At 37.8% G+C, this 24,126-nt stretch overlaps 1 protein-coding gene across 1 annotated transcript in view; it reads left to right on the top strand.

Moving 5' to 3' along the window:
* The window catches only part of SRP72 (signal recognition particle 72), a 31,651-nt gene extending 7,934 nt beyond the window's left edge, over positions 1–23,717 (top strand). Inside the window, exons 6-19 of the mRNA XM_059160672.1 lie at positions 1,083–1,114; positions 1,757–1,881; positions 1,973–2,030; positions 6,274–6,405; positions 7,426–7,554; positions 8,716–8,788; positions 8,997–9,061; positions 10,460–10,555; positions 11,845–11,948; positions 12,092–12,169; positions 13,129–13,266; positions 17,365–17,402; positions 20,880–21,039; positions 21,670–23,717. Coding sequence (XP_059016655.1) covers positions 1,083–1,114; positions 1,757–1,881; positions 1,973–2,030; positions 6,274–6,405; positions 7,426–7,554; positions 8,716–8,788; positions 8,997–9,061; positions 10,460–10,555; positions 11,845–11,948; positions 12,092–12,169; positions 13,129–13,266; positions 17,365–17,402; positions 20,880–21,039; positions 21,670–21,847 — 1,406 coding nt within the window. The 3' untranslated portion in view covers positions 21,848–23,717. The remainder of the gene's footprint in view (positions 1–1,082; positions 1,115–1,756; positions 1,882–1,972; positions 2,031–6,273; positions 6,406–7,425; positions 7,555–8,715; positions 8,789–8,996; positions 9,062–10,459; positions 10,556–11,844; positions 11,949–12,091; positions 12,170–13,128; positions 13,267–17,364; positions 17,403–20,879; positions 21,040–21,669) is intronic.
* Positions 23,718–24,126: the final 409 nt, after the last annotated feature.

Genomic DNA, 24,126 nt, shown 5'->3' with positions numbered 1-24,126 from the left:
ATCTTCCCTATTTGTGTCTAATCCCTAAGCCAGAGTACTTGTCCATTTTCATCCATACCAGACCTTATTTTTGAGGTAAACATCTAACATAAACATAACATAAACATCTGACATAAACATATCGTGCAGTCATTTAAAATAAAAATGTAAATCTAGGGGTACCTGGGTGGCTTAGTCCATTAAAGGTCCTACTCTGGTTTTTGGCTCAGATCATGATCTCATGGGTCCTGGGATCTAGCTCCACATCAGGCTCCGTGCCCAGCGGGGAGTCTGCTTCTCCCCTCCATCCCTCCCTCTCCCCCCCTCTCTAAAATAAATAAATAAATAAATCTCTTTTTTTAAAAAAGCCTTGATTTAAAAAAATAGTAATAATGTAGATCTTTATTATAAAGATGTCCAGAATATAATAAATGGGAAAGGGAGGTTTCAAAATAGTATATGGAATATCACACTTTCATTTTAAAAGCAGCTGTGCCTTTGCATTTTAAATATTTTTAAAAAAAAATTTTTTTTTTTTAAAGATTTTATTTATTTGACAGAGAGAGATCACAAGTAGGCAGAGAGGCTGGCAGAGAGAGAGAGAGGAGGAAGCAGGCTCCCTGCTGAGCAGAGAGCCCGATGTGGGACTCGATCCCAGGACCCTGAGATCATGACCTGAGCCGAAGGCAGCAGCTTAACCCATTGAGCCACCCAGGGGCCCTCATTTTAAAAATAGTAATGAAAATGCTAATAGTGGTTGTCTCTTGGTAGTGGGATTATTGTCTTTACTACATTTTTGTCATTGATTTTTTTGCGATGAACATTTGTTGCATTTATATTTTTTCAATGCCCTTAATTTTTTTTTTAACCTAGAGATTACAAATGAAAGAAAAATGCCAGAGAGCTAGAATAGTCCAGGACTGATAGTATTTATGTAATGTTTATTATTATTTATGTTGATGCTAATAATAAATTACGAATTTGCTTGTTATTAAAATTATCTTGAAATCTTCTGCCCAAGAATTTAATTCTTACTCTTCAGAATGGTGAAAGGAATGAGAGTTACCCTGCAATATTAATTTTAAAATCATTTTTTCCTATAGATCTTTGCCGCCGCTCATTATCAGAAGATTCTGTAAGTATTCCACTGTTATTAAACCCAAATTTTACACTTCTGACTAATATAAATTTGTAGGGCGCTTTATTGTAGTATTTATTGACTTGTTAGAATAGGTGGTGATTTATTAAATATAAATCATAGTAAAAAATCCTCTTGATCAATTATTTGATTGGAGTCTTAGGCTGGGAAATTACAATACCAGAATTTTCATATGCCATATCCATTTTATTTTAAATTTATATTAATATAAATTCATTCTCTTGTTTTAGAGGTAAGGCTCAGATCTTTGCATGTGGGTCTTTTCATAGGGATCCCATGCATATTTCTTAAATGAACCACAAATAATCCAACCGTCATGATTTCCAGTTGTCTTAAAGACAGTCATGAAGTAGTTTCATTATAGGGTCCTTAACAGTTGTTAGCCTTTTCACCAGTCTTTTATTGTTTTCTGGTGCTCACCTGTTTACACAGTAATTTGCCTTTGAAATCACCTTTATCAAATTCCTAAATTTAAGCAAACTGATTCTAAGGAAAGTTTTCTGAAAATCATAAGTTCTCTTTAAGATTGTGTACCTTTTTAGTGTTTGGAATACTTCGTAAATATGGAGATGGATTTGGAGAATTTACAGGGTGGGGGGGATTTCTTTTTCTCCTTAGGATGGGACTGAGGAAGACCCACAGGCAGAACTGGCCATCATTCATGGGCAGATGGCCTATATTCTGCAGCTGCAGGGTCGTACAGAGGAAGCGTTGCAACTTTACAATCAGATAATAAAACTAAAGTAAGTAAGTTATTAAAATGAAGTACCTTTTATAGGGGTGAAGCCTCTTTTAAAAGTTTGTTTCTTTTTGACTGTTGCTTATTGTTCACAGGCCAACAGATGTGGGATTGCTAGCTGTGATTGCAAACAACATCATTACTATTAACAAGGTATGGCTTATCCATGGCTTTCTTAAACTTGTATTTTACATTGAAAACATATTATCTGCTTCATCCTAGGTTAACTTCTTTTTTCTGTAGCACAGTCTGGTTGTAGCAAAATCACAATCACAGCTTAACTTTTATGATGAGGATTCTGCATGCTATATTCAGCTAATAAAACTTTTTTGCAGTTACAATCTCTGGACAGTCTTACCCTTTTCCCAGTTTATAATAATGTGGAGAATCTATATATTGAAAAATAAATTGTTCGGAGTTTTAAACTAAGCATGTGTGTATTTTATGTGTCATTTTCATCTAGTGAGTCTGAGGACAAGTTTTCGTTATACAATTTTTTTCTTTCTGGTAGTTTTTATCTTGGGGAAAGGGAGACATACCCACCCCAAAGCCACATATAAAATATTACAAATATGGGGGCGCCTGGGTGGCTCAGTGGGTTAAAGCCTCTGCCTTCAGCTCAGGTCGTGGATCGAGCCCCGCATCGGGCTCTCTGCTCGGCGGAGAGCCTGCTTCCTCCTCTCTGCCTGCCTCTCTGCCTACTTGTGATCTCTGTCTGTCAAATAAAAAAATAAAAATTATAAAAAAAAATTATGAATATAAATGATCCTAAAGAGTACTGTACTAGTAAAATTAACCACCATTTAGAACATTTTTTTAAAAGATTTTATTTATTTATTTGACAGAGAACACAAGTCGGCAGAGAGGCAGGCAGAGAGAGATGAGGAAGCAGGCTCCCCGCTGAGCAGAGAGCCCGATGCGGGGCTCGATCCCAGGACCCTGGGATCATGACCTGAGCCGAAGGCAGAGGCTTTAACCCACTGATCCACCCAGGCACCCCTAGAACATTGTTTTAATGGAAGAACATTTCAGAGTTGAAATTAAAGTTGTAGAAAATACGTAACGTTTGGGGCACCTGGGTGGCTCACTGGGTTAAGCCTCTGCCTTTGGCTTGGGTCATGATCTCAGGGTCCTGGGATCAAACCCTGCATCAGTGTCTCTGCTCATCAGGGAGCCTGCTTCCCCATCTCTCTCTACCTGCCTCGATGCCTGCCTCTCTGCCTACTTGTGACCTCTCTCTGTGTCAAATAAATAAATAAATCTTAAAAAAGAAAAGTAACATTTGATTTCTTTTGATAAATTGTGATTTTTCAAGTGCTATCTTCTTATATTTTTAGGTGGCAGTACTTGCCTCCAATTTGTAGGAATATAATCTGAGGCTAAAAGGAGTTAAGTAATTTGTATAAGGTCACAGCCTGTTAGAGGTAGAACTTGGATTCACATTCTAGTGTCTCGACTCCACAAAGTCCTTCATGGTACTTCCCTCCTCCAATAGCAGAAATTCAGAGGGCTCCAGAGCTGAGATGATGGCATTAGAGAGACTAGTAGAGAGAACGTGTTGCAGGCCTTTGGCATGGTTTAGGTTTTCAAAAATTGATTCTGGCATTTGAATCTTAGCAACATTATATACTTGCCTGTGTGTGTGAATTATTTGAAATGCTGTGAGGATGATTTCATTTTACCTGTTATAATTACGGGAAGGAGAGTGTGTGAAACACTAGATATCTTAATCTTGTTGTTAAGTATATACCAAACTTTTTTAAAAATATATTTTTTAAAACTTTATTTGAGAGAGAGTGAGAGAGAGATCACAGAGAGAGGGAGAATCAGACTTGATGCTGAACAGGCAGCCCAATGGGAGGCTCGATCCTGGGACCTTGAGATCGTGACCTGAGCTGAAGGCAGATGCTTAAAAAGACTGAGCCACCCAGGCACCCATCTCTATTTTTTTTTTTTTTAAGATTTTAAGAAATGTATTTATTTGAGAGAGAGTGAGAGCAAGAGAGATCACAGAGGGAGAAGGATATACCACCCTAACTTTCTTGAGTCAACAGACTTTTTATTCAAAATAGTGCTGAATTCAATAGATAATGCAAAAGAAATAATGAAAGTCAGTCTCAATCATTACATCATTTAAAAGTCTCATTCTGATATTGAAAAAAAATTGTGCATGTTTAAATTTTTTACTTTTAACTACAGTATTGGCGAAAGAAAAGATCTCTGAGCTGGCAAATTTGTAGCTGACCCTTGATAAAGAGAGTTATGGTTTGAAGGTTAAACAACAGCATAAGCAAACGAATACGGAGAAATACTTATGAGTTAGGGGAAGAAAGTGAGAAAACAGAAATTAAGAGGATACATACATGCTAGCTAAAATTTAAAAAAAAATTTTTTTAAGATTTTATTTATTTATTTGACAGAGATCACAAGTAGGCAAAGGCAGGCAGAGAGAGGGGGGGAAGCAGGCTCCCTACTCAGCAGAGAGCCCGATGTGGGGCTTGATCTCAGCAGAGAGCCCGATGTGGGGCTTGATCTCAGGACCCTGGGATCATGACCCAAGCTGAAGGCAGAGGCTTTTAACCCACTGAGCCACCCAGGTGCCCCCAAAATTTTTAAAAGTTTAGATTGAACCGTATGGTATAGAAGGCCTTGAAAATCAAATTTTTTAGTAAGTGCCATGATAACAAAGTTTAAGAGAAGTCTGGCAGTGGTATGCATGATGAATTGAAGTATTAAAAGAGTACAGAGGAGAACCAACTAGAAATCTGGTTTCTTTTTTCTTTTCTTTTTTTTTTTTTAAGATTTTATTTATTTATTTGACAGAGAGAAATCACAAGTAGGCAGAGAGGCAGGCAGAGAGAGAGAGAGAGAGGAGGAAGCAGGCTCCCTGCTGAGCAGAGAGCCCAATGCGGGACTCGATCCCAGGACCCTGAGATCATGACCTGAGCCGAAGGCAGTGGCTTAACCACTGAGCCACCCAGGCGCCCAGAAATCTGGTTTCTTAATTGATTTATGTGTGGGGCAGGGGGGTGGCCCAGTCGGTTAACTGTCTGCCTTTGGCTTGGGTCATGGTCTTGGGGTCGTGGAATCTAGTTCTGCGTTGGGCTCCCTGCTCAGCAGGGAGTCTGCTTCTCCCTCTCCCTCTGTCCTTCTTCCCAGCTTGTGCTTTCTCTCTCTCTCTCAAGTAAATAAAATCTTTAAAAAAAAAAAATTGATATATATGAAAGTTTTTTGCTGTACGTTAAAATAATTTTACAGTGGTTTGAAGCTTCAAACTCAGAATAAGTGGTATTTATTTTAGATTTCTTCTTTGTCTCCTTTTAGTCTTCAAACTAGTAGAAGACCTGGTTTGAAAAACATAGTTTAAAGATGGAATTGGGAGGGAGACAAACCATAAGTGACTCTTAATCTCACAAAACAAACTGAGGGTTGCTGGGGGGAGGGGGTTTGGGGGAAGGGGGTGGGATTATGGACATTGGGGAGGGTGTGTGCTTTGGTGAGCGCTGTGAAGTGTGTAAACCTGGTGATTCACAGACCTGTACCCCTGGGGATAAAAATATATGTTTATAAAAAATAAAAAATAAATTAAAAAAAAGAAAAAAACAGTTTATCACTTATTTGTGAATATATATTTTTTAAAAGATATTTATTTATTTGACACACAGAGAGAGAAATCACAAGTAGGCATAGAGGCAGGCAGGTGTGGGGGAAGCAGGCTCTCCACAGAGCAGAGAGCAGAGCAGAGAGCCTGATGCAGGGCTTGATCCCAGAACCCTGAGATCATGACCTAAGCCAAAGGCAGAGGCTTTAACCCACTGAGCCATCCAGGCGCCCGGACATTGTGTAATTCTTAACAGGATTTTTTAAAGGCAGATAACACTGTGTGTGCTGCACATAGAAGTTTGGGAATTTGAGCTTCTTTGAGCTACTGCCTAGGTGAGAAGGGCCTTAAGGAAAAGAAAAATAGTAGCTATGTTACATTAGCTTTTTTTGCTAAAAATGGTTTCAAAAGGGGTGTGAATCTATTTGTGAATTTTAATGATTTGCTTACACAGTGACTTTCAAAGAGGAAAGAATTACTTTCCTCATTCATAGTTTGTAGATTGTAGCTTTCTTTGTACCTTTGTAGTCCTGATTTCCAGTGTCAGATTTGTTCTGTCCACTTTAATTCAAGAAGCTCAAAACAAGCAGTTAATAGTGGAAGGATAAATCAAAAGAAAACCAAGAACCCAAGACAGATTTTTTAGGGGTTTAAACAACCTAACCAGGTAGATGTATTATCTTCCAAGCTCTCTTGTGTATAAAATAACTAAATGGAAGAGGAGTAAAATCTTGAAGTGTTAAAGGATTAAAGTCTGAGATTGCTGTTAATGGCAGATGAACTTTTCTTTGTCAGGACCAAAATGTCTTTGACTCCAAGAAGAAGGTGAAATTAACCAATGCAGAAGGAGTAGAGTTTAAGCTTTCTAAGAAACAGCTGCAAGCTATAGAATTTAACAAAGCTTTACTTGCTATGTACACAAATCAGGTAAGTAACAAATCTCTCATTGCTCTAGCTAAACCTTTTGGAGTATGGCATATGAGGCATAATGGATGTAACAGTCCAATCTGTGTATATTTTTTGTCTTACACCAGTGTATGTTTCAGAATGTTATATTTCATAGATTTTGTTAAACAAGTGATTTTCCCAATTATTTGCAAAGGTCTATAGCTACCTTTTAAAAGGAAGAGAGCACTTTCCACACTTGTAAGTGAGGTACTGTTCTCATCTTATTTCTGATTTCTCTGAATTAAAGTAGAAATCATCAGAGATGTCAACTTTGATTATAGGTTTAAGATCTGTCTTTCATTATAGTTTGTGCATAATTATTCAAGTTGCAAATGCTGAGGAGATCAATTTTAATTCTAATCCGAATTAATTCTAAAGATTTCATATTCTTCCATAGCAGAGGTTTTCAGTGGGAGAGTGAGAGGCAGTAACATTTTTATTATGTAGAACTGAGCCAGATTATTCTTGAATACTTCGGCAAGAAATACCTATACATTTTGTTGCTTTAAGTAAAGGGTGATACTTGTTTTTTTTTTTTTTTTTTAAACAAAACTCTGGAACTTAAGCATCCAAATTAATATTTAGAACTAGTCCTTTCTCGGATGCGTGGGTGCCTCAGTGGGTTACACATCCAGCTCTTGATTTTGGTTCAGGTCATGATCTCAGGGTTGTGAGACCAAGCCCTTGTTGGGTGTTGGGATCTAAGCTGGGCGTGGAACCTGTTTAAGATTCTCTCTTTCTCCTTTTGCCCACCACCGCCACCCAAAGAACTAGTCCTTTCCTAAATCCTTTTGCAACTCATAGCTTAAATTCAATAAATGGAAATCTTCTTACAAGAAAAAATTGAGAATAGACACTATAAACCACTTCTTTATCCAGAGAGTTCTTCACTATTGTCTTTCAGCTGAGCTCCTTTCCCTTCCATCCCCATCCCTCCTTTTCTCTTTGGTCACTTTTCATTAACCAGCTTATTTTTGGGGGGGAAATGCTGTTTTTTAGGCAGAACAGTGCCGCAAAATATCTGCCAGTTTACAGTCCCAAAGTCCTGAGCATCTCCTGCCTGTATTAATCCAAGCTGCCCAGCTCTGCCGTGAAAAGCAACATGCAAAAGCGATAGAGCTGCTTCAGGTAAAGGAATTATTTGAATTTTTAATAAGTTGTCATGTAGTTGCATCATTCTTTCATTTTCATTATAGTAGTCTGCAAACTTGCAAATGTAATGGGAAAACTAATAGGTAACATACCACTAGACAAATTCCAGAGTGTCACTGTAGTGAATTCTTGAGCTACAGCTTTGTTTTATGTACATTTTATGTTTTATGTTTTACGTACATTTTACGTACATTAATATACATTTTGGGGCACCGGGGTGCCTCAGTTGGTTGAGTGTTGGACTTTTGATCTCAGCTCAGGTCTTGATCTCAGGGTGGGTAAGTTCGGGCCCTGTGCTGGGCTCCACATTGGGTCGGGAGCCTACTTTAAAAAAAATTTTTTAAAACATTTGTATTAGTGGATGTTTACCATAAACCTGAAGAATGGTTTTCATTTGAAGATCAATTTAGCATGAGTTAAAGGTTTGTTTTAGGTTTATGATGCCAGAATTTGCTTAACCTCTTTTTTCCAGTAATGTATTTTCCAATGAGTCCCAGTCCAAAACCTCAAACAATACAGAGATACTAACTTGGTTTTCATCATCCTAAATCAGCTAGTAGATTACATGTTTGAAATTCCTGAGGGTTCAATATCCTGGAAAGTTGAACAGGGTAAAATTAGGACCATCCTGAAGGGCAAAATTACCTAGCTGGTATCCTCAGTAAGGAGGCAGCATCTATTTGAGTATTTTACTTTATTAAACAAAACAAAACTATGTAGTAATCTTATTATTTCTCTAATTGTGATTTCCTGGAACTTGGTATTATTACACTTTCAGAGCATAATTTTAAATTTTTCCAGAATTAAAATTTTGACCTGAAACCAGACTTTAATATTTTAAAGGTGGGTGGCTCAGTCGGTTGTGCCTCAGCCTTCGGCTCATGTCCTGTCTCAGGGTCCTGGGATCGAGCCCCACATCGGGCCCTCTCCTGAATGGGGAGCCTGCTTCCCCCTCTCTCTCTCTGCCTGCCTCTGCCTACTTGTGATCTCTCTCAGTATCAAATAAATAAACAAAATCTTTAAAAAAAACAAAACATTGGATTTTAAGTTCTGTGTAGAAGTGATAATTGAACTGTGTGTTGTTAGTTGTGTAAATTGTGGTTTGTTTGTTTTTTTCTCCAACTAAAAATGTTTTAGGAGTTTTCAGATCAGCATCCAGAAAATGCAGCTGAAATTAAGCTGACCATGGCACAGCTGAAAATTTCCCAAGGTATTAATAATTATTTCATCATGATTAAAATATTTTAATGGAAACATGGTTGAATTGTTTCTGAAGTAGTTGTGAACTATGTGGTTTTAAAAATTGGGCAAAAAATTTTTTTTTGAGATTCTACAAAATAGGACTTAAATTTGTTGTTGTTTTTAATAATAAGCTTACTTCAGTATGATAATGATGATGATGTTTTTAATTTCTTAAGGTAATATATCCAAAGCATGTCTAATATTGAGAAGCATAGAAGAGTTAAAGCATAAACCAGGCATGGTGAGTTTATAACTAAAATAAGACCATAAAAGCAGTGGGATTATATAGTCTATTGGTATGTTTGGTGTTTCTTTGTATTTAATTTCTGTTTATTCATAGGAGTAGTAGTTTATTCGTAGGAGTAGTGGTGAAAATAAGTTACTTATCTGGTCTGCATTTAATGTCATTTTGTGTTCTGCTTTGGATTGATTTATTATTCAGGCAAATATGCCAGGCACTATTTAAGCCTTATATTATCACTAAAAGCCAACCTTAAACAACCTAAGACCCGTATAGGGAATTTCTTAGCCTAAATTATTTTATCATGTCTTCAGTGTGATATTTTGAGTTAAAAAATTTAGTGATAGTGGCTAATAAATGTAGTTTTTAGTTCTGTTGATTCAGTCATCACAGATTGAAATCACCAATATAGCTGTGAAAGCATCTGTTTCAAAATAGAGACTAACGCTGTTGGTGGTGGTATGTACATTTATTGATTAGGCACTTTTATTCATGTCTGTATCCTCTAATACAGCTCGTTTACAGTTGGCACTCTAAATATATAATACTATTATGATAATGTTTTCTCCTTTGAAGATTAACATTTTCAAGACTGGACTATAATTATTCTATATTAGAATCAAATACAAATTCCTAAAATTTCATATCCGGCCTTCTATTACCTTTCAAGAAATTTGTCCATTTCATCATTGGGGAACTTACTGGCATAAAAGTTGTTCAGGTATTTCCTGTTTATCCCTTTAATATCTAAAGACCCTCTCCCATTCCTGGTACTGGCTATTCAGGGCTTCTTTTTTGTTTTCTGATCAATTTAGCTGGGGGTTCATCAGTTTTAATGATTTTCTCAACAATCCAGCTTCTTGTTTCTGTTTCCTTTCTGTCCTCATCTCATGCTGCTCCTCCTACTCTCGCTCTGCTCTAGCCACATGGGTCTCCTTGCTGTCCCTCCAACACACCGGCAAGCTTTTCACTGGCCTTTTGTAGCTCAGGCCAGATAGAACTTACCATGGAAATTTAGCCACACTGGTGTGTAGCTCACTGATCACACATTGGATGTCCCAGCAGTGTTTTATTATATAAACTAATTTTCTAAGCACTTATTCTCAACTGTTACACTTACCTTGCTATGCACTAGTAACGAAGTGTGAACTGACACTGGTTTAAGAGGAAAGTTATATTTTATAGATAACTACCTTTGTATTTAGGAACCATGGTTGTATATGATATTTCTAGTTATTATGGCCCAGAAATATAATAATTTTTATGATGAATTTGGTATAGGCAGGGAGCCTAACAACTTTTATTTGCTATTTTTTCCTAATTTTTTCATTCTCAAAAAGCTTATTCTGGGAGAGAAAGGGAAATTTTATTCATTAATTTATACTTTTGTCTGGGTAGGTATCTGCATTAGTGACTATGTACAGCCACGAGGAGGATATTGATAGTGCCATTGAGGTCTTCACGCAAGCTATCCAGTGGTATCAAAATCATCAGGTAAGTAAATTGTTTTGAGGCCATGTTTCTGTCTAAAACTAAAAAGGTGTAGGAGTGAGCTCAAGTTACGAGAATTGAAATATTCCAAGTCACTATACTGTTAGATTGTCAAATTAATTTTTTTAAGTATACCAGATCCAAACAAAGCTACTAGAAATAAGAATTATTTCAAAATGAAAAAAAAAGCTCAGTTACGGTTTTGAAGTCCTTTCTGGTTCATTATGTGTATTTGTGTATAATCTCAAAAGATAATACATGAGCACATATGGGAGTGCTCATCTTTAGTGGCTAGAGAGCTTGTGGATGGTAGTAAGTGGTGGAACATCAATATGTGCGATTATTCTATCTCATGGGGCGCCTGGGTGGCTCAATCATTAAGCGTCTCCCTTTGGCTCAGCTCCTGATCCCAGGGCCCTGAGATTGAGCCCCGCATCTGGCTCCATGCTCAGCGGGGAGCCTGCTTCTCCCTCTCCTTCTGCCTGCCATTCTGCCTTCTTGTGCTCTATCTCTCTGTCAAATAAATAAATAAAATCTTTTTAAAAAAGAAAAAATAATTGTATCTCATATTTACATGGAACAGGAACATCTTCATTTTTTTCCAGCATGAGTCTCTGCATAGGCAGTATCCAGCTTATAAATACACACGCACACAGGTGGCATTTATACTGTTGGCGCTATTGACAGTAGAGGGATAGCAGTGTTCTGGGAAATACTGCATTAATGCTTGAGAACTGTGGTGACATATCTTTAAGATTTGATTATAATATTTCTTTTTTTTTTTTTTTAAGATTTTATTTATTCTTCAGAGAGAGAGGGAGAGAGAGCAAGCACAGGCAGACAGAATGGCAGGCAGAGGCTGAGGGAGAGGCAGGCTCCCTGCTGAGCAAGGAGCCTGATGCGGGACTCGATCCCAGGACGCTGGGATCATGACCCGAGCCGAAGGCAGCTGCCTAACCAACTGAGCCACCCAGGCGTCCCTTATAAGGAAATATTTCTAATTGTGAACAATCTAAAACAAGATAGGCTGTGATCCAAATTCATACACTGAAAAATTGGCCATCACTTGTATAATTTGTCTACCTCCCTCCCTGTTCACTTGTATAATTTGTCTACCTCCCTCCCTGTATGTTTGTGTGATTTTGTTGTTGTTGTTGTTGTTTAGTTCATTCAATCAAACTTTGAGGAATTTAATAGATAGGTCCATCTTAAGGGTCTAATGAATATAGTAACTTCATGTGCTTGGTAGATGTCTAAGTTAAAATTTTTTCCCTTTTTTATTGAACCTTTAGCCCAAATCTTCTGCTCATTTGTCCTTGATAAGAGAAGCTGCAAACTTCAAACTCAAATATGGGCGGAAGAAAGAGGCAATTAGTGACCTAGAACAGCTATGGAAGTAAGTTCTGAAAGCTGAAGATGTAAAAATGCAAATTTTTTTGCTGTTATTTGATACAAGGAGGTTATTTTGCTTGTTTATTTTTTCCAGGTTCATAAACTGTTCACTAACTTTCTTTCTTTCTTTCTTTCTTTTTTTTTTAGACAAAATCCAAAAGATATTCACACCCTGGCGCAACTTATTTCTGCTTACTCACTTGTAGATCCTGAGAAGGCAAAAGCGTATCCTTTTGAGCTTTTTATTATTCCAGACAGTTCCCAAGTAGCATGCTAGATCCCTTCCAATACCTATTTTGACCATGGCTTTTTCTGTTGTAAATTTCAGCAAACAAACGGAGCACTCTTCTAACTAGTAAGAGCAAAAATGAGAATTTATTGATCAACATGACTGAAAAATACAGTGATAGATCCAACTTGGGGTACGGTTTGATCCAGAAGCAAAAATGAAGTCAAGATGCAGTTTATATCTCTTCAGGTTCAAGTCCAGCCACAAAAAAAAAAAAGAAAGAAAGAAAAAGAAAAAGCATATTTTATTTGGGTAGTTGTGAAAGATTCTGAAATGTCATTCTCACTGAACTGCCTTAAATCACATGCCTAACAGTTACTGAAGATAAGAGATTCAGTGCCCTGATTGGCTGAGTTTGGATCATAGTCTCATCAGGGTGTGCTCCCAAACCCAAGGTGGAGTCATGGAAGTAGCCACAAGTCAGACCTTTGTGGCGAGCAAATCTATGTTTGGTAGTTGTTTTGGAATAGAGATTAAACCCCATCTTGAAGTACAGCACTGAGTTAATGAATAGATGATTAGATTATGATTTATTTTTTCAGGGTATGTAATATATAATTGAACTTATCAACTGATTTGTTATTTATTTTTTTAATTTTATTTGAGAGAGAGACAGCATGAGCGGAGGTGAGGGACAGGGAGAAGCAGACTCCCTGCTGAACAGGGAGCCCAATTAAGGGTTCCAGTTCATAACTTTGGGACCATGACCTGAACCGAAGGCAGATTCTTAATGGACTGAGCCGCCCAGGCGCCCCTAATTTGTTATTCTATAGAAGATTTGAGAACTTTTTTTTTTTTTTCACTTTTGAGAAAGGATATTTTAAAAAAAGACTTTTCTTTTGGCAGACATATATATGTGTATACATTGTGTTCCTGAACTCCTGTTCGATTCCAGCCTTAGTAAACACCTGCCCTCATCAGATAGCATGTCTCTAAAAGTAGATGTGGAGGCTCTTGAAAATTCTCCTGGTGCTACTTACATTCGGAAAAAGGGTGGAAAAGTTGCTGGAGATAGTCAACCAAAGGAGCAAGGGTAATATTTTCGTTGTAACCTTCACTAATGTGGACTTTAAATTACATAAGGAATGAAAAATGCATTCTCTGAAATTCCTCCCGAATAAAGGTTAAGTCCCTCTTGTTTCTTTGTACCCTCTTTTTTGCTATACCCAATTCTTAGTCCTCGTTCTGTTTACCACTTCCCCCCATCACACCCCCAAATGAACCTTTTGTATTGAGTGTATATCCTTCAGGATCTTCTTTGTGTTTACACACAAAGGTGATTTAGAAATATTTTCCTTGGGTTTTTTGATTTACTTATCATTTTTTTACAGAAGGGGATAATGTTCTCTACCTTGCTTTCATTTACTAAGTTGTGGAGATTCCTCCATGTTCTTTTTTTCTTTTTTTAAGATTTTATTTATTTGCTTGAGAGAAAAGAGAGCATGAGCAGAGGTGAGGAGCAGAGGGAGAAGCAGGGAGCCCCAAGGCGGGGCTCAGTCCTTGGACCTGAGATAATGACCTGAGCCCAGGTCAGACATTTAACTGAGCCACACAGGTGTCCCTTCTCTGTATTCTTAATATAGACATATTTCGTTTTTTTATACATAGTATTCCATTAGCTGGTTGTCCCCTACTTTATTTACCTGTAAATTTTTTATGTATATTTAGCACATCATTTAGTCATTCTATACTCAATTCAGATGAGGTTTATTTTGCTGATTTGGAGGAAAGATTAGCTAGCTTCATTAACTTTTACGAAGTCAAATCTTTTTATTCTTCCACTGGCCATCTCAGAAACACAGTGAGGCCTATAGTGAAATGTTTAAGATTCCATGAATAGAGACTTGGAATGAATAGAGAATGGAAGAGATCTAACCCTTCCCCAAATTTGTGGCTTTCATGGTTTTTCAGTTTTCTCCGTTTTAAAAAAACTTTTTTTTTTTTTTTTAAATTTATTGAGAGACAGGGAGCTAGAGAGAGCACAAATGGTGGTGGGGGATCTCAGAGTGTGAGGGAGAAGCAGACTCCCTGCTGAGCAGGGAGCCTGATGTGGGGCTTGATCCCAGGACACTGAGATCTAACCCTAACCTGAGCTGAAGGCAGATGGTTAATGACAGCCACTCAGTCATCCCTGTTTTCTCCTTTTCTGACTGCCGTTTGAAATGTAAATTTTTTCCTAACTTAAAAATATGTCAGTGGGCGCCTGGGTGGCTCAGTGGGTTAAGCCGCTGCCTTCGGCTCAGGTCATGATCTCAGGGTCCTGGGATCGAGGCCCGCATCGGGCTCTCTGCTCAGCAGGGAGCCTGCTTCCTCCTCTCTCTCTGCCTGCCTCTCTGCCTGCTTGTGATCTCTCTCTGTCAAATAAATAAATAAAATCTTTAAAAAAAAAAAAAAAATATGTCAGCAACACTATATGAGTAACTTCATTATGAACTCTGGTAAAAAAGCATTATCATCCTCATAATAGAACAAAAAAATTTTTTTTATAATCAGAGAGAGGACTAGCAGGCACAAGCAGGGGTGGCTGCAGGCAGAGGGAGAAGCAGGCTTCCTGCTGAGTAAGGAGCCGGACTTGGTCCCAGGACCTCGGGATCACAACCCAAGGCGAAGGCAGATGCTTAACTACTGAGCCACCCAGGCATCCTACTCATAATTTTTAAAACTAAGATTAGGAACTGGAGGCTCAGAAATACTACCTTTTCCCAAATTCCATTTCATCATATGAGTCCCATCTCAAACTTTATAAAGAACCCCAAAATGAAAAATTCAAGCCAAATCTTAAGGGAATTTTCAAATAATGCCTATTTAAACGTTTTCTTTCTCCCTCCTCCTCTTCCCTCCTTCTATCTCTCTCTCTCTCTTTCATCCTTTCTCTCTCTCTCCCCCTCCCTCCCCCCATCCATCCGTGCTCAGGTGGTTGCCTAACTGACTGAGCCAGCCGGTGCCCCGATTTAATTTCAGTATTTATTTTTCCTCTTTCAGAGTTGAATAATTAGAATATAGTTCTTTTCTAGTCCTTTAATCCTCTCCTTTTCCTTAGATAATTATTAAGGCTTTTTAATTTCACATTATTTCACATTATTTTCATTAGGTATTATTAAAGGCTTCTATGCTAACTTTTCGATATAAGAGTTTAGTTTTGTTTTGTTTTTCTTTTTAGGATTTTATTTTTAAGTAATCTCTATATCCCACATGGGGCTTGAACTCACAACCCTGAGATCGTGTTATGTGCTCTACTGATTGAGCCAGCCAGGTACCCCAGAGGTTTAGTTTCTTTTGAAGATACACTATGTTGTTGACAAAAAATAAGTTATGGTCCTTGCCCTTAAAAGAACCTGAGTCTAGCAGAAGAAAATATTGCAGTAATTGCAATAAAGGTTTATGTTCTGTGATTGTGCAGGGCATAGAGGAGTACCCTGGGGCGGGGGGAGGGGATGGTATAGTCCTTCCTGGGGACGGTTGGGGGTTAGGAAATCATCTCATAGAAGAGATGATTGTGTTGACTCTTGAGGAGGATGAATTAGGCCAAGTGTGAGCAAAGGCAAATAAGTAACAAATGGCAGAGAACCTTTGGGAAATTGCAGGTATGGCTGGAGAGTGATTTGTAGAGAGACAGTTTAGGAGGCTGTTACATAGTCCGGGTGAGAGATGAAGGTCTTTTTAAAGTGCGACACTGTGTGTTCGATTTCTTATTCTTCAGGATACCCTGAAAGAATTTCCACAATTGAATGGCTTGTTAGAATGAATTCTCGGCAGAAATCGTTGCTGTCTCATCTTTTTAGTTCACTGTTTCATAGTTCCCATAGACCATAGAGGCATATCACGTATGATTATGTACAGAGATATTTTTATGTCTTCCTCTTATAGCTGTCAGAGTACTTAATTTTTCTGAAATGGTTGTTTTTTTTTTTTTAAATTTCTCATGCTCCTTTCAGCACGCTTTCCCTTTTTTTTTTTTTTTTTAATTTAGATTTTTATTTATTTTATTATTTGACAGAGAGAAAGAGAGAGCTCGTCGAGAGAGGGAATACAGGCAGTGGGAGCGGGAGAGGGAGAAGCAGGCTTCCCGCCCAGCAGGGAGTCTGATGGGCTCCATCCCATGAGATCATGACCTGAGCCTAAGGCAGACACCTAATGACTGAGCCACCCAGGCGCCTCCCCCTTTTTTAAGTGTACCTAATAAAGTTTTTTGGTTTTTTTTTTAAAGATTTTATTTATTTGACAGACAGAGATCACAAGTAGGCAGAGAGAGAGTCAGGGGAGGGAAGCAGGCTTCCTGCTCGATCCAAAGACTCTGGGATCCTGACCTGACCCGAAGGCAGAGGCTTTAACCCACTGAGCCACCCAGGCGCTCCCCTAATAAAGATTTTTAAAGATTCAGCAAACTCACCAGGTTTAAGATTTGGAAGATAAAAACAGAAAGTAAAAGCTTTTTCCCATCCCTGTGTGCTCTCCTCTCTCCAAGATCACAACCAATGTTACTTGTCTTACATACCCTCCCAGGGATAGTCTCTGCGTGTATGATACCATACATGTTCTTTTGCCGAAGAGTTTAGTTATTTGTTCTCTAGTTTTGCCAAACATGTAACTTAAATTAGTATAGATTTTCATGCTTATGCAGATTTCTTCTTTTTTTATATAGACTTAATGTATGGCAGTATAAATGATACCTGTTTTCTGAAAACATTGCTACTCCTCTAAACCATTTCCCAAAAACTACAGTGTGTGAAGCTTGATTAAACTTAACCAGTATTGGGGTGTCTGAGTGGCTTAGTTGTTAAGCATCTGCCTTCCACTCAGGTGATAATCTCAGGGTCCTGGGATTGAGCCTGGTATTGGGCTCCCTACTCAGTGGGAAGCCTGCTTTTGCCTCTCCTACTCCCCCTGCTTGTGTTCCCTCTCTTACTGTCTCTGTCTCTGTCAAATAAATAAAATCTTTTTATAAATAAATAAATAAATAAAATAAACTTAACCAGTGTTAGTATCCCAGCTAGTTAACATTAACTTTGGTGAGACAGAGCCAAATCTTAAATGCCTAAGGATAAAGTACCCAGCTCACTCTTCTGCACATGTTTAATGCTGTGTAAATATTTTATCATGACGATGGTAATGATTTTTCTTCTCTTTGTAGACAGGGAGATTTGAAAAAGAAGAAGAAAAAAAAGAAGGGTAAGGATTTTTTCTTTTTTTATCTTTAGCTTTTACAAGATAAAAGCTTGAGTTTAGCCCAGTATAAAAGTCTTTGGACAAAAATACCGTTCTCTCTACTGTCTTTGAACAGTGGTGCTTATCTTGACTATATCTAATATTTAATTTTTTAAAAAAACTACAGCTCTAGAGAGTTTGATTGCCTGAATTCAGATTGTTGCTGTAGTTAACATTGCTCTTTTGTTGTGACTAAACGAATTACTTAATGTACTTGCCCGAATTTTTCATCTATAAAATGGAATGTGACAATTTTATACCTCATGGGATTAAATGAGATACCACATGTGTAAAGATCTCAGAATGATGCTTTGTACATAGTAAGCCCTTTATTCTTTAGGCTGCTTTCAGCTACAAACTGAACTCTCATCAGACTGGATATTTATGAAAATTGCTGTGTATAGGAAAGCTTTACTGATCTAGAAGTTGTATCTCTTTATTCGTCTGTATACAAAACCAAATCCCATTAGAGTCATATATTTGTTAGCAACAGTCGGGGCTTGTCTTTTTTTTTTTTTTTTTTTTTTATTTTAGAGAGTGATGCGGGGGTGGGAGAGGGCAGGGGCAGAGGGCGAGGGAAAGAGAGTCCCAGGCAGACTCCATGCTGAGCGTGGAGCGCAACACAAGGCTCAGTCTCATGACCCTAAGATCGAAACCAAAAGTTGGATGCTCAACTGACTGCACCACCCAGGCACCCCCAGGGCTTTTCACTTACATCCAGCAGTTCAGAGAGGGCCTTTCTGCAGTTGTCATGTCTTTCTGATTAATGCCATGGGCCAACACAGGTCAGTGTCCAAGCCAGAACCATTAACCAGGGGAATGGCATGCATTGATTGGTTTAGGCCGTGTTTTTAATTCCTGGCAAGAGTAGGTAGAATTATCATGTTTGGCTTCAACTAGTCAGAAGTTATGCCTGGAGCCATCTACCTGTTCCTGAGTCTGGGAAATCTCTGCTCTAAATCAGATTCATTCTGTCTTTCCTTCTTTCTTTAGCTTATTTTTAATTAGGCTCCATGCCCAATATGGGGCTTAAACTCAACAAACCCGAGATTGAGTCGAATGCTAAGTATTTGTTTTATGTATTAGTAATATTGCAAGGGAACAACTGATAACTACAGGTAGTAATAGCCTGCAATTTTACGTTTTTTCTATTTTTGTGGTTTCCAGATGGGTATTTTTTAAAACTTAAAAGCGATATATGCTCATTCTAAAAACAAATAAAACTTCCATCATTATACAATGGCAATAAAGCAGGGCACCTGGGTGACTCAGTGGTTAAGCCTCTGCCTTTGGCCCGGGTCATGATCTCAGGGTCCTGGGACTGAGCCCCACATCGGGCTGTTTGCTCAGCAGGGAGCCTGCTTCCCCCTCTCTCTGCCTGCCTCTTTGACTACTTCTGATCTCTTTCTCTGTCAAATAAATAAATAAAATCTTAAAAACAAACAAACAATGGCAGTAAAGCATGAAAAATTCCCCCAAAATTCATACTGCCAGAGATAATTACAATTTAACTTTTTTGTGTATAGAAACATATATTATTATACATTTACATGCTCAGTCAATAAAAGTTTTTACAAAATTGATATGAACAATGTCATCAGGATAATTTGTTTTAATCTTCTACTTTAGAGTGTATTGTGCAGACATTTCTCCAAATTATTAAATGTAAATGTACTTTTTAACCCATAGCTATAGCTTCTAATTTTTTTTTTTTTTAAGATTTTTTTATTTGTTGGGGACAGGGAAGGTGAGAGAGAGCATGCGCAAGCAGTGGGAGCAGCAGGCAAAGGGAGAAGCAAGACCCCATCAGAGCCAGGAGCCTGATGTGGGATTCAGTCCTAGGACCCTGGGATAGTGACCTGAGCCGAAGGCAGATGCTTAACCATCTGAGCCACCCAGGTGTCCCCATAGCTGTAGCTGCTTTGAGTATGGGCATACTGCAGTTTATTTAATAATTCTCCTATTGATAGACAATTAACTAATTTATTTTAAGATTTTATTTATTTATTTGACAGAGAGAGACACAGTGAGAGAGGGAACACAAGCAGGGGGAGTGGGAGAGGGAGAAGCAGGCTCCCTGCTGAGCAAGGATCCAGAGACGGAACTCGATCCCAGGACCTGGAGATAATGACCTGAGCCAAAGGCAGATACTTAACAACTGAGCCACCCAGGTGCCCCAAGTTAGTTTATTATTTTAAAGAATACCATAGAGAATATTCCTTTTTTTAGATTGATTTATTTATTTTAGAGAGAGTGCAAGCGGGGGTGGAGGAGAAAAGGAGACTCCCCACTCTGCGTGGAGCCCAACAGGTTCAGTCCCACGATCCTGAGATCATGACCTGAGCCAACATCAAGAGTTGGATGCTCAACTGACTGAGTCACCAAGGTGCCCCCATATTCTTGCACATAACTTTGTGTCTAATGGGTAGCTGCAGGATAAATTTCTAGAAGTATAAATTTTGACTAGTACTGCCAAATTAAATTGCTCTCTACAAAGGCTATACCATTGTACGCTTTTGCCGTAGTGTTGAGTATTTTTTACTGTCTCATCAACACTGGGTATTGTTACTGCTTTTAATATTTGTTAGTTTGATAGAATTTTGCTACCTTTTTCATTTATAATTAGTGAGGTAGTATTTTTTTTTAAGATTTTATTTATTTATTTGACAGACAGAGATTACAAGTAGGCAGAGAGGCAGGCAGAGAGAGAGGGGGAAGCAGGCTCCCTGCTGAGCAGAGAGCCCGATGTGGGGCTCGATTCCAGGACTCTGAGATAATGACCTGAACTGAAGGCAGAGGCTTTTAATCCACTGAGCCACCCAGGCGCCCCGTGAGGTAGTAGTTTTTCACATGATTACGGATTTCAGTTTCTCCTGGCTTACCCAAATTACAGCAGTGCCCGTTTTTCTTTGCAAAAGAAATTAATTATTAATTAATTATTAATAATTATTAAGACCTCTTTCTATTAATTAATTATTAATATTAATTATTAATTATTAAGACCTCTTTCTGTATTAAGAATGTCAGACTACTATCTTATATAATATGCAATTTTTTTTGTTATTTCCGTTAAAAATGTATCTCTTATCAAATGAAATTAAATATTTTTTATATAGGGGCACTTGTCTGGCTCAGTCAGAACTCTTGATCTTAGGGTTGTGAGTTTGGGCCTCACATTAGATATAGAAGTTATTTAAAAATAAATGAAACTTAAAAAAAATTTTTTTAATAGATACATATGTAAAGTCTTTTCCTTGATGGAAAATTTTGTGTCATGCTTAATAAGGTCTTTTCCCTGGCTAGATTATACAAATAAAACTTTCTCAGATGAACTTATTTCAGTTTTAATGTTATTTATTCCCAGGCCTGGACACATTCTTTAAGCAAACTATTTTGAAAACATTGTGGACATACCTTGTTTCTTTATCACTTATTACACAGGAAAATTGCCTAAGAATTATGACCCAAAGGTGACCCCAGACCCAGAAAGATGGCTACCAATGCGAGAACGTTCTTACTACCGGGGAAGAAAGAAGGGTAAAAAGAAGGATCAGATTGGAAAAGGGACCCAGGGAGCAACTGCAGGAGCTTCATCTGAACTGTAAGTCATTGCTCCTCAGCTGAAGTCACTCAGAGCATAGGTTGATTCTTTCTCAGATGGACTCAGTATCATTAGTAAGAATTTTTAAGATATATTTTAAGTATAAGGAATACAATCAATTATCTTTAATAAGTGTTTTGCCAGTACGCGTATGTAAAGGAAAGAAAAGGTGGTGTTTCTGGTTTGATTATATAGTGAATATAGGATTATAGAATTGTATCGTAAATGTTAGGATTCCAGTATCTTCAAAAGGAAGCTTAATTCACTGAATCCTTCAACTAATTGAGTATAAAGAACAACAGATACTATAAATAAGATGACTAGAAATATTAAAAATGTTACTAAACAAGTTATTCTTACATTGTAAGTTTATAAGTCATTTAAATTTTTTTTCTTTTTCCTATGCTTTCTAAAAATTGGCATGTACCTTATATTACTGTAACTCTAAAGCAGTAAATATTGTATTCCAAAGAAAAATGGATGGGAAGTTGGGAGCCCTCTTTAAAATAAATAGAATATGTGTGGGAGGTTGTTAGAAGTAGAAAGTGAAATCCCATACATATGTTTTTGTAGTCCTTTCCTTCGTTGAATATATGAATGACCAGCACTCTCCTGATCTGATGATTTCAGGGACGCCAGTAAAACTGTGAGCAGCCCACCAACCTCCCCAAGACCTGGCAGCGCAGCAACAGCATCAGCATCTACAAGTAATATCATACCCCCAAGACACCAGAAACCTGCAGGGGCTCCAGCAACAAAAAAGAAACAGCAACAGAAAAAGAAGAAAGGTGGAAAAGGTGGCTGGTGATGAGAACATTCTTTGCAGGCTATTTTTAGTCTCACTGACACTAGGAACATAATAAAGGTAACACAGCAAGAAGCACAGAGCTACTCCCTCTCCCATCCCCACATTTTCATGAAATGATTTTCTTGGGTATCACACAGAAAAATACCTTGCTCAAACTCTGCCTAGGCAGACGTGGCCTACTTGTACCACCTAGCTTTGCACAGATGATAAGGACTCAGAATAATTGGGCATTTTCCTACCTTGATCTCTGTTGCATTCTTTCTCTTTGTGCGCTGTGATCTGGTGTTTTTTCAGGTTCACAAACAAGGCATGTTATCCAGAGTTTCCTAGGATTTAAACAGAACCTATTTCTGTTTCAACTGGAGCCTGAAGATACTTTTTCCTATCAAATCCCACTTTAAATTATGTCTTAGGAGGCCTTAGGAGACTGAAAGTGGAATCTTCTGAGCATTCCATATATCTGCTTAGAAATATCATGTGATAAAAAGGGACCTTACTAATACACTGGTGTTTTTCACTTCATTACATGAATGACCACTGAAAAACTGAAGTAAATGTCGTGATCAGTTTTGACAGTAAATTCTCTGTCATGTGATCCTGGAGTATGGGAAACTATATATACATACTAAATACATAGTAATGAAATGTGTGTGTATGTACATATACACACACACACATATAAATTAGGACTCTTTTGCACCCCATATTGTTTCCAGATTATGATGATATTATGCTGACATTAGCCCCATTAAAGAACTCAAGGAAAATATATCAGTGTTGCAGGAAGTTGAACCCTAGACCCAGCGTTCTGAGGTTAGATGGGTTGGAGTGTCTCAGATAGAGAGATTTAATGGTCCTGTCAGGAGCATGAACAGTGACTTCTAGGTAGAGAGGAAATCTTCCAGAGTTCCGTAGTAGGCAACTTAACAGAACTTTTTGGCCCAGTTAATAGATCCTAAAATGATTTGCCTTTGTCATTTGGGGTAAGGTATTCATTACCCTTCTCAAAGTAATGAAGTATTGTACAGTCAGTGTGGTGTCGGTGTTGCTCTGGTCTTCCTTGCTTATAGGCCACTTTCCCACTGAACAGCTGTGAGACAGGCACACTGGGATGCCACCCTTGTTAGTATTCATTTTGTGCTGCCCAAGATAGCATTGAATTTAGACTTTGAGTATTTCCTTGTGATATTACTTCATCCTTGTTAATAAAGTGCTGCTGTGTTTGACTCTGAACATATCTATTGAAACTTCTTCAGAGGTGTTTTTTAAAAGGCGTTCCTCCTTTACAAGAGTAAGAAATGTGGTGCTGCCTAATCAGAATCTGAGGTAACATCTAAACAAGAGACCCTCTTATATATGAATGATTTATTATGACCTAATACTTTTTGAGCTTAAAGAATATTTTGGTAAGAGTGATGACTTATTCCTTCTGAATATATACCCCATCGCAGGAGTAATTGTTTGTAAGCTGTTATTTAGGATTCCATTAAATTTCTGTGGTGAAGGATAATCATTTTTAGGTTAATTGAGCCAGAATTTTGGTGAAAGTTATCCATTGTTAAAAATTTTGACCCAAGTAAGGCACCAACAGTGAAATTTGTATTTCGTTAGTCATTGGAATTACTAGCCATTGTTATTACCAGTCATTACTAAGCAACTGAAACCTCAATTTAAATAAGTCATAATTGTCAAATGAAGTATAAACATCTACGTTAATTTTCTAGTAATTATTTCTTTTGGACAGGTCTTTAATCAAGGACATATACTTTGTGTGTAAGTGTGTGTGTGTGTACATTTATAAAAACCAGTATGGATACATCGATTCACTGTGGTACATTTTAAAATAAAATATTCTCTCAGTGTGTATAGATTAAGGTGTTTGGGGTTTTGGCATTTTATAAAGGACTTTCTGATTGGTATATCTAAGAATATTTTGAGCTGACTATCTAGAATTCTTTCTTGCCCTTCCCAAAAAGCTTCAAAACTAATCTGCTGGAACTGAGAGAACCCAGTTGTAACTTCAGTGACAACTTTGGATTCATATGTGTTACAATGTAACTTCATGTTCATATGTGTTTATAAACAAACTGAGGAGTAAACATTTTTAAAGTTACTAAGCACAGCATCTTCAAGGCTGCTTGTAAACTGTTCACCTTAAAAACATATTACTCACTCAAACCTGGAAACAGCCTGTCATTCACTGTTGTTTACAAGCCTATCTGAACAGTAGATCCTGATGAAAGAAAGCCAGTTTATTGCGTTAAGATAATTTAGATTGT

Source organism: Mustela lutreola, chromosome 1 (assembly GCF_030435805.1).
Source record: "Mustela lutreola isolate mMusLut2 chromosome 1, mMusLut2.pri, whole genome shotgun sequence".
Taxonomy (NCBI): Eukaryota; Metazoa; Chordata; class Mammalia; order Carnivora; family Mustelidae; genus Mustela; species Mustela lutreola.
This window is presented reverse-complemented; position numbering and strand designations above follow the sequence as displayed.